This window comes from Pipistrellus kuhlii, unplaced genomic scaffold, assembly GCF_014108245.1.
Source record: "Pipistrellus kuhlii isolate mPipKuh1 unplaced genomic scaffold, mPipKuh1.p scaffold_m20_p_11, whole genome shotgun sequence".
NCBI classification, from domain to species: Eukaryota; Metazoa; Chordata; class Mammalia; order Chiroptera; family Vespertilionidae; genus Pipistrellus; species Pipistrellus kuhlii.
The window spans coordinates 22,809,688-22,823,936 of NW_023425416.1; the positions used below are offsets into that span (position 1 = coordinate 22,809,688).

Here is a 14,249-nt window from a genome sequence, read left to right on the forward strand (position 1 = left end):
GTGAAGTAGATGTACTTCTCCCAGCCTCCTAGGGCTGTGTGCCTCTGTAGAGTCACCACTTTTCTTCAAAACATGCCCTGAACTGCTCCTGGCCCAAGCCCCCAGCACCTCTTGCTTGTATGGTTTCAGTAGCCTCCTCACCGGTCCCCTCTCCTTCATCCTCACTCCCCACAGTCTGTTCTTCCCCAGAAGCCAGAGGGGTCCTGTCACATCCCTCCGACACATCCCATCTCCCTCAGCAGAAAAGCTAAAGCCCTCACTACAGCCAACTCAGCCCGCTGTGGTCTGCCCCTGTGACCTCCCTGACATCCTCTGAGATGTCTACCCTGCCACTCACTCAGCTCCAGCCACACTGGCTTCCTTGCAGATCCTCAGGCACAGTCCTGCCTCAGGGCCTTTGCACGGTTTGTGTCCTCTTCCTGGCTCAGAGATCTGCACGCTGGGTCCCCCACTTCCTTCATTTGTGTAAAGACTTGATCACAGGGATACCTCACACACACAGTCCTCTCACCTCTCTTTATCTTCCTTCAGCATGCTTATGTCAGCCTACCTTGTAGTGCACATGTGTCAAACACAAGGCCCGCGGGCCAAATCCGTCCCGCCAGGCCTTGCAATGTGGCCCGCACCGCGCTGTCATCACTGCACTCCGCTGCGTTTCCATCACAATGACAGTTTATGACTGTTCAGTAAACCATTCGGCCCGCGATTTAGGCTGGATTTTAGATTTTGGCCCCTTCTCTGATTGAGTTCGACACCCCTATTGTAGTGCATATTTGTTCTGTGTGTTGTCTGTCTTCCCTGCTGGAATGCAAGTGCTGCAGGTTGTATTCACCGCTGGAGCATAAAAGCTGCTCAGCAACTATTTCGTGAGTGAGTGAATAAACGATGGGGTGGGTAAGGATGAACGCACGGGGCTTGGAATAAATGGTACTGGATTGTCACTGTGGTCATCATCATCATTTTTCTCTCTCAACAAGGAGGATCTGACGGGTTTGCACATAGGAGGGACCCAGCCTCAGGCAGACCCCGGTTTGCAGACAAAAGAGCCCCCTGCGAATGGTGACCTCACTCTGACCCCAGGCTTTCCTTACCTCTGGAGTGGCATCAGCCTGGACTTCTTGCTGTCTCTCCTGATTCCTGGGATGTCATGTGACCCTGCAGCCCAGAGGCACGCAGGTCCCCGTGGAAGGCCCTGGCACTTAATAGCCTCATTAAGTTTAGCCTTGATGGATGGCTGGCCTCACTCCGCTGCTCCCCACAGGGTGGCAAAGAACTTTGAATGACTTGTGGCTGGGCTTCCTCTCAGGGGGCCTCTCCTCCTCCTCCTTCTCCTCTTCCTCCTCTTCAAGGGGCATGGGAGATGAATAGGATAAAGCAGTGATCAGACTTCAGGAGAGTTCCTCACTCATTCATTTCTTCCCCATTCACTCACTCATTCATTCAAGTGCTGTCCTTTGGGAGCCACAGGAGGTTGTAGAGAGGGAGAAAAGAGTGACGTAATCATTTCACAGGGTATTGGAGGCGAACTAACCCTCAGAAAGGGCCAACCCCCTACTTTTACAGTGGGGAAACTGAGGCCCAGAGCAGGCAGGGACTTGTCCCAGGTCCTGCGGTGGCCATGTGACTGCCTCTCTCGGCCAAGGCCTTGGGAAGGGGAGTTTGGCGGGATTGAGGGTCAGGGTGGAGGAGTCAGGGGCTGTGGAAAGGACTTTTGGGAGATCCCAAGCTGCATGGCAAGAACCAGCGACTTATACTGTCCCTTTGGACAAGGTCTTGGGTCCCTCAATGCCCATCCCCCTGCCCGGTCCTCACCCTGGATCTGATGGTTGTGGCTTGGGTCCACTCGCCACGGTGGTTTCCCATGCCTGTAATCCTGGCACGCTCCACGCTATTCTGATGGCCTGTGGTCGGAGCCCAGTGTGGTGTGGACACATCATGATGAATGCTCTGTGGTCTGGATCCATCACCCTGGGGCTGGAGAGGCTGCATGGTTTCAATCTTGTGTGCCCTGCAGGCTGTCCGCCAGTTCCCAGATGGGGGCCAAGGGAAGAGGGTGGGGTGGGCATGATGCCAACTCCCACCTTTGACCCTGGAGAACCTTCCCGGCCACCTGAAACACCAGCTGGCTGTCCCCGTGGTGCCGATGGGGAAGGGGTGGCCCCGCGGTCACACAGCCGGCCAGAGCCCAGGAGGGCCTCTCAGGACAGGGCGCCTTTGCTGTCCAGCCCGTGGGGAGGGCCCCGCAGCAGCACACCAGGTGGAGGGACCCGGAGACCAGCAGTGCTGGATGTGGAGCTGCTGTGCCTTCGCCGCTCATCCTGCCACGTTTGCTGTGTTTAATCACACCCGCCCACACTCTCCCGGGGAGACCACAACAGAGGCGTCTGTGTTCAGGAAGCACAGCAGAGTGGGTGCACAGCGGGGCTGGGAGCCAGCCGGCTGGGGTTCAGGCTCAGAGCCTGGGACCGTGGCCTTTGGCTTGTGCTCCTGGTTCCTTGGTCTCCACCTGGGGCTCATCGTAGACGTCCCCTCGGGGGGGGGGTGTGTGTGTGTGTGACAGAGAGGGTTCGTGTGTGCAAAGTCTGGGAATGTCTAGAGCAGAGTCATGCTTTTTAAAAAATATATATATATATTATTGATTTTTCACTGAGAGGAAAGGAGAGAGATAGAGAGCTAGAAGCATCAATGAGAGAGATACATCTACCAGCTGCCTCCTGCACACCCCCCACCAGGGATGTGCCCGCAACCAAGATACATGCCCTTGACTGGAATCGAACCTGAGACCTTTCAGTCCGCAGACTGACGCTCTATCTACTGAGCCAAACCGGTTTTGGCCAGAGTCGTGCTTGATAAAAGTTAGTTATATCGGAGGTGGATCAGCATTCTGGAATCACGTGCCTGGCACATGGTTAGAAGAGAGGTCCTTCTCACAGGGCCCTGCCTTGGTCCCCACCCCCTGCCGTCCCTTCTCCCTCCAGCAGCCAGAGGATGGTGGTAAGTCGCAGGTCAGACCATGTCTCTTCTCTGCTCAGATGCTGCACGTCTTCCCTCCTGTCTCAGGCGGAGTGCTCAGGAAGTCCTCTGTTACACCCCCACCTGCTCCCCTCACAGTCCCCCTCCTCGGACACCCAGACCTGCTCTGCCCCCTCCCTGCAGGACACCCCCCTCCCATGGCTCTCTCCCTCTTTTCAGCCTTTCTTCAAATGTCACCCTCTCAGTGAGTCCTTTCAGAACTCCCATGCTTCTTTTTATTTTATACTTCAAATTTTTATTTACTTCTAACTGGTACACACAACACAGGGTTACCCCTGAGGCGTTTTAAGGGCAAATCTTGAACTTTTTGTGTTTCATCTGTATCTCCAACAGATTTTTTTAAAAAAATATAATTACAATAGCATCAGCCCAAAGAATTAACCATAATTCCTTAATATCATCTGTAGTGGCAATCCTTGTGCCGTTTCTGAGTCTTATCTCCCCAATGTCTTCACACTTGGTTTATTCAAGTCAGGATCCAGCTAAGGTCCTCATATTGTATTGGGTTGATGGGTCTCTTAAGTCTCTTTTAATCTATAACCGTCCCTTCTTCCTCTTTTTTTCTTTTTTCTTTCTTTTTTTTTTTTTTCTTTTTCGCCCTCTAATTACTTGTTGGCGAAACCAGGTCATTTGTCCTGTGGAATGTCCTTGTGGTACCATGTAACACATTCTCTGTCCCTTGTACTTTCTGTCCACTGGTCTTTGGGTCTAAACCTGAATTTGGTTCAGGTTTACGTCTGTAGGCAAGAATACACCATGGATGGTACCATGGTCTTCCTTCCACATCCTACCAGAGGCACGTGTGCCAGAATGTTCCACTTTTGGTGATGCTTAGACGGGTCCGCAGACTCAAGGGCTACTTGCCTGGTGCCTCTGTCCCTCAGTCCCTTTCAGCCTGGCGTTGATGGCCAGAGCCTAAATTTCATTAGGGCTGCAAAAAGGTGGCTTTTCAATTCCACTCTTTTCTTTGCACTTACTTGCTGTGGTTCTTCTGTAGAGAATGACTTTCTCTTATTATGTTCTAAAATACTGTTCCTACAGGAAGACAGGATAAGTGTTTCATTCTTTGCCTTCATTTTCTGTTTACAGAATAATGAGGTTGTGCCTTCGCTACCTCCAAAGGGACCTGTGCGATTTTTTTTCTTCTTTTGAGAATCATGAACACATGGATTTTTACAGTTTTGCAGTCATTATTCTTTTTGATGCTCAAGTTGCCCCAGATATTGGCCAATGGGAGCCCCACAAGCTGGCCTCTGTGTCCTTTCGACTTCCTGGTGCCGCAAGATGTCCCAGGCTCTTGTCCTGGCATCAGCCGTTTCTCTGAGGAGCCCCGGGGGCCCCTTAGCGTGGGAAGAGGCCATAAGACCACAGTGTGGGTCCTGGGGAGACTACCCCCTTTATAAATCATCTCCCTCTGTGCTCCCAGCCCCTCTCCCTGCTCCGTTCAGTGCTCATGTGTTTCGCCTCTAACATACTGTAACCGTTATCCCGTCATTACAGCCGTCATTTCTTCTCTGTCTTCCCCGCTAGAAGGTCAGCTCTGTGAGGGCTTGGTTTTGTTCATGGCGGTGCCTCTCACACGGAAGGTGCTTAGTAAACATTTGTTGAGTACTGTGAATAGATGGGTGGATGGTCTTCCTCCTCTGCCTCCCCCAGCCTGGAGGAGGAGTTAAGAGGGGCCTGCCTCTCACCTCCCTTCTCTAAAGCTTAGAGGCCTCTGTCTCTTTTACATCAAAAGAGCTAGGAGGCAGCAATGTCACCACTTGGGCTGGGGGAAGAAAGGGCCTGGAGAAGATGAAAGGCATTTCTGATGAGATGTTAATTTGTTTCTAGAAGCCGGTGGGGGGTGTCAGCCACTGGGACCTCGGAGGCTCTGTGAGGCCCAGGCAGGAATGGGAAAAGCGGAATGGAGGGGTGGAGGCTGGCCTGGGTCCTTTGTGGGCCGACCCACATCTCTGCCCATGTGTGGAGCCAGCCCCGAGGGTGTCCTCACTTGCGGAGCTTGGCACATTTACCGAGCATCCTCCAGGGCAAAAGGGGACAGGAAACCCTCCGAGGCCAGGCCTCTGGGTCTCCCCCACCCCGGGTGCCTCAGCACCCATCTTCCCGTGCAGCCTTCTTTCTTGCTGCACGTCCCTCATGTCACTGGGCCCTGGGTCTTCTCGTCACAGACCGTGAACAAGAGCCTCCTCCGCCTTGCCACGTGGCCCAGTGGTTGAGCGTCGACCTGTGAACCAGGAGGTCACAGTTCGATTCCCAGTCAGGGCACCTGCCCAGGTTGCAGGCTCCATCCCAGTAGGGGGCGTGCAGAAGGCAGCCAAGCGGTGATTCTCTCTCATCGTGGATGTTTCTGTATCCCCCTCCCTCTCCCTTCCTCTCTGAAATCAATAAAAATACATTTAAAACGAAAGCAAGAAGAGGTGGCTCCCTCTGGGCCAGAGCTCCTGCTCTGGATTCAGACGGTCTGGGCTCCCTTCTCAGCCGTGAAGGGGTCTGTCTCTTCATTACGCCGATGACCCCATCACATGCCTGGGCTGACCACAGGGACAGACACAGGACCAGTGGGCCCGGTCCGGGTCATTGGGAACTTGTGGTCTTGGGGGTGAACAGATAATCCCAACCGCGTGTGGAAAGCATAGCTGAGACCAGCAGGCAAGGACGCCAGCAAACAGGGATCTCAGAACACTGAGCACACATTCCCAGGAGCTGAATGGAGCCAGAGAGGAGGGGATTCCAGCTGGAGGACCTGCAAGTGCAGAGCCTGGGGGCTCCCGACGGTCTAGCTTTGGGAAAGAGGGAGTGGGGCTGGCGGATTGGGGCCAGCCCAGGGGTGAGTGCTTTGGGAGGGAGAGGGCTTGCGGGGTGGGGCCTGGAAGTTTGCCGCAGGGTGCAGGTTCCGAAGCACCCCAGGCTGTCGTGGAGGAAGGGCCTTACAACCGCTGGCCCCAGGGAGGATTCTCTATTTTAGCAACTCGGGGAGGGCGGGGGCAGGGAGCTCCCAGCCTCTGCCGGGAGCGCAGGCAGCTGGGCGCGCGGAGGAGCGGAGGAGCGGAGAGCAGAGCGCGGGCTCCGGAGCGCGGACCGCGGGCAGGTCCGGTCCCGGCCCCGCGCCCCCAGCGCACCCCAGGGCCCCCCAGGCCGGAGGGCGATGCTGGCCGTGTCTCTCAGGTGGCGTCTGGGCGTGGTGAGGCGGCGGCCCAAAGGTACCGAGCGGAGCGGGAGGGAGGGGACCGGGACGGGGACGGATTGCGGGCAGATCCCGCTGCCTGCCCAGGGGCTGGGCGGCGGGACCCGGGTCTGGATGGAGGGCGAGGCTGAGCGGCCCCAGGGGGACCTCCGCCCGGGCTCCCCTCCCTGCCCTGTCTCCTCCTGCTTCACCTTGACCCGATGTCTTCTGGTGCTTTGGGGTTTCTCTTCCATACTCTTTGTGTCTGAGTCTCTCTAACTCTGTTTCTCTTTCTGCCTGTCTCTCCCTCTCTTACTGTCTCTCCTGTCTGTCCACCTCCCTCCCTTCACTCTCCCCCGGATCCCCACCCTCACCCACCCCGGTCTATCCCATGGCCTCTCTCCAGGTGTGCCTCCCTCCCTCCCTCTCTACTTTCCTGTGCACAGCCTCCTTCCTCGCCCCCTCACATGGCATGTCCCTGATGGTCTTTTCTTTCCTCCCTGTTGGGGGGTGAGGCTCTCTATGTCTGGGCTGGCAGGGTGGTGTGTGCGTGTGTGTGTGCGTGTGCGTGTGTGTGTGCGTGTGTGAGTGTGCGTGTGTGAGTGTGTGTGTGAGTGAGTGTGTGTGTGAGTGTGTGTGTGTGCGTGTGTGAGTGTGCGTGTGTGAGTGTGTGTGTGTGTGCGTGCGTGTGTGCGTGTGTGTCTGTGTGTGTGTGTGAGTGTGTGTGTGTGTGTGAGTGTGTGTGTGTGAGTGTGTGTGTGTGTGAGTGTGTGTGTGAGTGTGTGTGTGTGTGTGTGTGTGTGTGTGTGAGTGTGTGTGTGTGTGTGTGTGTGTGTGTGTGTGTAGGGGGGTTGCTTGGGGGGCATGGGGAGTGGGAGGAGACAGGGGCTCTGTGAGGGGAGTGTGGGGGGTGGGGGTGGAGTCAAAGGCAGGTCTTGGCCCGGAATGAAACTTGAGTCTGTGCTGAGTCCCAGCCTGTGCAGGGCCCCACCCTGGACAGGTGTCCAGCGCCTTAGTGAGTCCCAGGAGGGGCCCATGGTGGAGGATAGGCTGGGGTGGGAGTGGGGCTGGGAGAAGTGTCTGGAGCTGGAAGTCAGCTCCCCCTACCACCACTCCCCTCCCTGTGCTGCCATTTCTCCATCTACAGCTTGGAGGGGAGGGAGAGGAGGTGGGATCGCAGTCTCTGTCTCAGGCCTCGGAACTAAGAATAATCACACCGCTAAATGAGAACAACAGTGGCTGTCGTTAACTCAGTGCCATGTGCACCAGGCAATGCATTAACTCGTTAGCGCCTCTCCCAACAGCCCTGCAAGGCTGGCCCCCTCCTGATCCTCGCGGTGCAAAGGGAGAAGCTGAGGCACAGAGAGGGTCAGTAACTTGCCCAGGGCCACACAGCGGACACACAGAGGCCCTCTCGAGGCAGCTCTCATAACTGCCACGAGCATTTTCCAGGCTCAAGGGAGACCCACGTGGGGAGGGGCTGCCTCGGGAGTCATCACGGGTAGCAGGGGCCACGGGGGGGGAGGGGGGGGAGACATAGGACTCGAGGTTCTGCACTGGCCCCCAGCAGCCAGTGGTCTGATATCCTAGAGGTCCCTAAGCCCCATCCACAGGGACCGAACAGCCAAAGCCTGCAGCGCTTCAGGGACAGGGTTTCCCTCGGTTGGAACCTCCCCACGGGAGAAACCCTTCTCCCAATTCAGGGCCACAGACCCTGAGCACCCATTGCCCCTCTGACACGCCTGGGAGGTCTGGGGTAGGGCCCTGCCCAGAGCCCCCAGCCATAGGGGGGTCCCCCTAGGCTGGAGGGATAGACATACATCCAGGGCTGCTCTGGACTGGAAGCCCACTAACCGCTGTGGATCAGGGTCTGCCCCCTGCGGAGAAGCAGGAAGTGCTCCTGGCTCCCAGCAGACCTGGATTCAGTCTTACTTCCAGAGTGGCCCACTCACAACCCCAGTCAGTTTCCTCACCAGTGAAATGGACCCAAGGAGAGCCATCCTCCCCAGACTGCAGAGATGATTTGGGAAGATGGGAGCCGGGCCTGGCCCACAATAGACACCTGGTAACCTTTTTTTTAAAAATATATTTTTATTGATTTTTTACAGAGAGGAAGAGAGAGGGATAGAGAGTTAGAAACATCGATGAGAGAGAATCATCGATCAGCTGCCTCTTGCACACCCCCTACTGAGGATGTGCCCGCAACCAAGGTACATGTCCTTGACCGGAATCGAACCCGGGACCTTTCAGTCTGCAGGCTGACGCTCTATCCACTGAGCCAAACCGGTTTCGGTGACACCTGGTAACTTTTCATTCAATCTTCCCACCCGAGTCCAGCCAGGTTGCTTCCTCTTCCCCCTCACTGCTTGCCCCCACCCCTGCCCCATACAGACACCAGCAAACCCCTGACAAGGAGGGAGGGTGCCCTGCCTGACTGACTGTGTCTCCCTCATTCCTTTATGGGGGCCCTACAGGAGGCACTCACACTGGTTTGCCCAGACAGTAAACCCCGCCATCGTTTGTGAAGATGAAAGATCAAGGGAGAAGGATTTAAGAACACAGAGGTGTTTTCTCTTCCAAAATACTTTTTTAAAAATATATATTTTTATTGATTTTTCGCAGAGAGGAAGGGAGAGAGATAGAGAGCCAGAAACAATGATGAGAGAGAAACATTGACCAGCTGCCTCCTCCACACCTCCTACTGGGGATGTGCCTGCAACCAAGGTACATGCCCTTGACCGGAATCGAACCCGGGACCCTTCAGTCTGCAGGCTGACGCTCCATCCACTGAGCCAAACCGGTTTCGACCAAAATACTTTTTTAAATGTCTGAGAACATGCCTCCCCACATCTAGCATGTGTGTGTGTGTGTGTGTGTGTGTGTGTGTGTGTTTAATATTTTATTGATATTTAGATAGAAGGGAAGGGAGAGGGAGGAAGAAAGAGAAACATCAGTGTGAGAGCAAAACCTTGATCTGCTGCCTCCTACATGCCCCTACGAGGGATGGAACCTGCAGCCTGGCACGTGCCCCGCCTGGGAAAGGAACTGGCACCCTTTTGGTGCTCGGGACAGCGCCCAGCCAATTGAGGCACACTGACCAGGCCCAGCCCATATAGTTTTAAAAAATACATATTTTATTGATTTTTTTACAAAGAGGAAGGGAGAGGGATAGAGAGCTAGAAACATCGACCAGCTGCCTCCTGCACACTCCCCACTGGGGATGCGCCTACAACCAAGGTACATGCCTTGACCGGAATCGAACCTGGGACCCCTGAGTCCGCAGGCCGACGCTCTATGCACTGAGCCAAACTGGTTGGGACTCAGCCCATATGTTTCACAGGCCTTTCTGTTTCCCATCTTATGTGGTAGGACCCTGAAGTTCCTCTCCTTGTGATTGCTTGAGGTGGGGTCCCTGGGCCACATGGTCAGCTGAGCCCCATTTGGTGTCCCCCAGACTGGGATTGGAAGCTTTGCTTAAATTCAGAAGCAGCCCTTCCTGCCTGGGCGGGACTGGGGGGAGGAGGTGCTCGGTCCTGGCTCAGCTTCCCTGATTTCAGTCCCCGAGGGAGCACCCCTGGTGTCCATCCCGGGCTGACCTCAGATGGTCCCGGCAATGTCATTTGTCCTCTGCATCTGGACAGGGAGGAAATGGAGGCTGAGGAGGGGAGGGCCTGCTATGCTGGACCTCAGTGCCTGCAGAGGACACACTCTCCCGGGTCCCTCTTCCTCCACAGCTTAGACGTCATGACAGCGCCTCCCTAAAGGGTGGAATGGAGGATTCTGGGAGATCAGATCCATTCAGTGAGGTTTCCCATGGGGCTGTGCTTTGGCCTCTGAGGCCACAGAATGGTCACATTCAATTCAAAGAGAGAGGGATTTGCTTTCGTGTGTCAGGGGGACAAACACAGGAAGGCAGGCTCTGGGCAGGGGCCTACCCCAGACCTTCCGGCCAGGGTGGGCAGGCAGAGTGATGGATTAGAGGGCATAACAAGGTCATTAAGGATAGTAACCGCTTCTTCTGGCTGCACGGGGCCTCCTGGGCACAGGAAGTGCTGTGCTGTGCCCGCCCTCCCAGCTCTGTCCATCCACCCCCTCCATGGGCACGTCTGTGATGAATTATTCACTCCTTCCTCTCCTCCCTAATGAGGCTCCCCTCTGTCTCCAACACGCCTCCACATCCGGCTCCTGGCATTTTCCACACTGCAGCAGCCGCGAGGGAGTCTCAGATCTGACCCCCGAGGTGGGAGGCATCCCCTCCCCCGGTGCCAGAGCAGCACCCCGCTCCCAGGCCTCTGCCCCCTCGATGCGTGGGCCCCCGAAGTTCAGGTCAGCCGTGGTGTCTCAGACCATGGGGTTCCTGTCTTTACCAAGGAGCCCGGGATAGACTCATCCTCGGAAAATTGCTCCCGGAATGCAGGCAGCCTGGGGTGAGCCTCTGGACCGTGCTTTGTTCCTCGATCACCGACTGAGCACTCGCTGCACGCCGGGCCAGGCCCCGTGCTAAGTACTTGACACGGATGTTCTCACCCTCACAGTGGCCCTGCGAGCCGTGAGCTAAATTGCCCCGTGTTGCAGGGGAAGAAACTAAAAGGCGGAAGGGCCTTTCCAAGGTCAGCTGGGAGGGAGATGGCGCCGTCGGGGCCTCCGAGCCGAGCCTGCTGACTTCAGAGCCCAAATGGCTCCCCAGCAGGCATTGCTCAGTGGTCAGCTATCCTGTCTCCCCCACCGGGAGCAGGGGACCCCTCTGTTGCATTCCAAGTGTGTGGCTACTGGTTCGTCTTCTCCTGGGTCCCCCGAGGTTCTCTGTCCTCCCTCTGCCCCCTCTGCCCCAGGACAGCCCTGCAGAGAGGGATAGGGCCCGCTTCTCAGGATCTTACACCCTCCCCACCTGGTCACCACCTCTGTCCATGCCCCAGCCTGCCGGGGTCCTTCTTGGGCAGAGCCTAGAGTTGAGCCCAGGTCTGGGGAAGTCTGACAGGACAGAGCAGGCAGATAAGCCATCCTCTCCCCCTTCCCTCCCAACCCCCTCAGATCCCAGGCACACACTTTGGGTGCACATCCTGCTAGCACACGTGCCTTGTCTGTGTCACCCACCGCAACCAGCACTCATCTCGTCAGCTAAGGTCCCAGCATTGTTTCCGTGTGTCGGCTTGACTGTTCAGTCTTAATTGCCCCCTTAATTGTGAAGGCCACTGGCCCTGTCTTCCTCCGGGGGGATGGCCTGATGGAGCGGAAGACACGTCCATCAGACTGGAGACCAAGGCTGAGCCCACTCTCTGTGGTTCTTGAACAGCTCCCCGCTCCTCTGGCCTCGGTTTCCCTTCTGTGCCTCTGGCTCTGCTCTCTGGTGGCCGGAAGCCTCCTCTTGGCCCCTCCCCTTCTGCCCACGTGCTCTCCTTGAGCTGACCTTGTCTCTGCAGCCCTGCATTGTGCCGTCTTGGCCGAGGTGGCGGTGACTCATAAGCAGATGTGTGGGCAGGTGGGTGGGTGAGGGGGGTACATATCTGACAAATGCTCACAGCACGCAACTGGGGCACCTGGGGGCCCTGCAGACGACCTTGGGGAAGACCCTGCCCCCATCCCTCTTCCCCCGCCCCCCACCGAGTCTCAGTGCCCCCTTTGCAGAATGGGTCTACCGAGGACTGCTTGCTTGACGTTTGGAAACAGCAGGGGGTTATTTGGAGCCAAGCTGGGGACCGAGGAGAGGGCGTCTCAGACTGGCTGAGGGTGGAGCAGAAGCAGCCCCCAGAGAGCACAGGTCCTGCTCCTCCCCCAGCCCACGCGTGTACCCCCATTTTACACATGGGCATGTCAGGGCCAGTTTTGCTCAAGGTGGAGGCCCCTGTAAGGCCCTCTGTGGTGCTCCTGCTGGAGGAGCGGGTGCTAACAGACTGGCAGGGGGCAGCTAGAATGCTCATCACCACTCCAGTGTCAGCTTATCTGGGGGGAGATGGGCAAGAAAGAGGGGACATCTGGTCAGCTGATCAAAGTGGGACTGAGGGCCGCCTAAGGGCTTTGGAGACTCAGCTGGAGGATCAGGGAAGGTTCCCAGGGGAAGGGACATGGAGTGATGTGGGGGGACCTGCCGGGTTCGGGCAGGCAGGGGAGGGATTAGAGAGCACATTCCTGGGGGGCCGTGAGTGGAAAGTCGGGGCGGTGCGAGCGGGCTCAGGGAGCTCGGTGCGGAGAGGCGAGGCTGGAGAGGGGCAGGCTGGCCCCGGACACCAGCTGGCAACCACCCAGGGATTCTTCCTGAACAGCGTAGAGGATGCCATGGAACGTGGGAGCTTCAGCTGGCAGGCAGCAGGCGCTGGCCCAGAAACCTCAGGGTCAGGCCTCGTCCTCAAACACATGGCTTCTGCCAGAGCCCGCCTCTAACCCTGCAGAGCCCGCACCTTCCCCTCCCCTCGACCAGGGAGCACCTGCTGCTGGATCTCACCGGCACATTCTGAACTGGGCTGCTCGGGGTCCCCCCCAGATTAACACCTGCCTGAGCTTCCACCATCCGCCCGCGGTGCAGAGCTCTCTTTCAATAGCCAAGTCCACCAGGAGGGCACAGCGTCAGATAAAACGGCCACACAGCCTTTCTGAGCACACGGGTCTCCTGAACCGGGAGGAAATCCAGTGCCTCGGACTCCTGGCCTCCGAACCCCAGTTTCCTCGCCTATAAAAAGATATTCCAGCCTGAAGCAAGCACACCAAAGGTGAAAAGCACGCTGAAATCTTTAGGGGGTGAAAGACACACATATGTGTGAATTAAGGTGATCAGACATCCCGCTTTTGGCTGGACAGTACCGATTTTTAACCATTTGTCTCGCGTCCCTCGGTGTTTTAAAAAAGTCCCAATTTTTTCATCGGGACTTTTTAAAACACCACGGGACGCGGGACAAATGGTTAAAAATCGGGACGTCTGGTCACCTTAGTGTGAATGGGCACCCACGTTGTCCAGCCACACCCTGGGGGGAGGCCCACAGGATGGGAGGGGAGCTGATGAGTCCCCGCTGAAGCCATAGCCAGGGCTCAGAGGCCGTGACCTGGGACCAGACACAGCCCCTGAGACTGTGAAGGGTGGACCTGGGTCAGGAAGGCTTCTGCTCGTGATGTCAGAGTGGCTCTCAGCCCTCACCACTGTTTAGGAATGAAGTGGGCTTCTCCTGAGGTGGTGAGCTCCCCATCTGTGGAGCTGTGCACGCTGTCCCAGACAGCAGGAAGGATTTCCTACATCGCATTGAGGTGTTAGAGGGACCCATTATTGGTTTCTTTCCACTGTAGCCACCCAGAGGCTAGGTGTATTCGACATCGATTTCTCATTCACTCATTCAGCGAGCACTTAGCGTTCACTGTGTGTAAGGCCCTGTCCTGCTCAATGTCAAAGAGCTGGACATGCCGAAACCTGTTTGGCTCAGTGGATAGAGCGTCGGCCTGCGGACTGAAGGGTTCCAGATTCGATTCCGGTCAAGGGCATGTACCTTGGTTGCGGGCACAACCCCAGTAGGGACTGTGCAAGAGGCAGCTAATCGATGTTTCTCTCTCATTGATGTTTCTAGCTCTCTAACTCTCTCCCTTCCTCTCTGTAAAAAAAAACAAAACACCACAATTATTTGTGTGTGTGTGTGTGTGTGTGTGTGTGTGTGTGTGTATATATATATATTGGGTCGGCAAGTAAGTAATTGCGGGTTTCGCACATATATGGCTTCAGTTGAATTTTTAGGTTTGCAGACGTAGTACAAATGTAAAACACATTTTGTTATTTGATAGTTGGCTATTCAGCTGTTAATCAGTAAAAAAAGTTTTTTGATCTGTTTTGTAGTTTTCGTTTGGCGTTCGTTGAAAAATGGAAAATCAAAAGGAACATTTTTGTCATATTTTGCTTTTTTATTTCCACAAAGGGAAAAATGCATTGCAAGCTCATAAAAAGTTATGTGCTGTTTATGGTGACGAAGCCTTAAAAGAACGGCAGTGTCAAAATTGGTTTGCCAAATTTCGTTCTGGTGATTTTTCACTCAAAGATGAAAAACGCTCTGGTCGTCCAGTTGAAGTTGATGACGCC

The 14,249-nt window shown here is 55.9% G+C and overlaps 1 protein-coding gene across 2 annotated transcripts in view; it reads left to right on the forward strand.

The window, feature by feature from the left end:
• The window catches only part of GRIP2 (glutamate receptor interacting protein 2), a 73,630-nt gene that overhangs the window by 18,755 nt on the left and 40,626 nt on the right, over positions 1 to 14,249 (forward strand). The window contains exon 1 of one of the 2 annotated variants that reach the window (XM_045579217.1): positions 6,103 to 6,236. The exons of the other annotated variant lie outside the window; for it this stretch is intronic. Within the exon in view, the coding sequence (XP_045435173.1) occupies positions 6,182 to 6,236 (55 nt within the window). The 5' untranslated portion in view covers positions 6,103 to 6,181. Of the gene's footprint in view, positions 1 to 6,102; positions 6,237 to 14,249 lie in introns of those variants that run through there. 2 annotated transcript variants of the gene reach the window in all.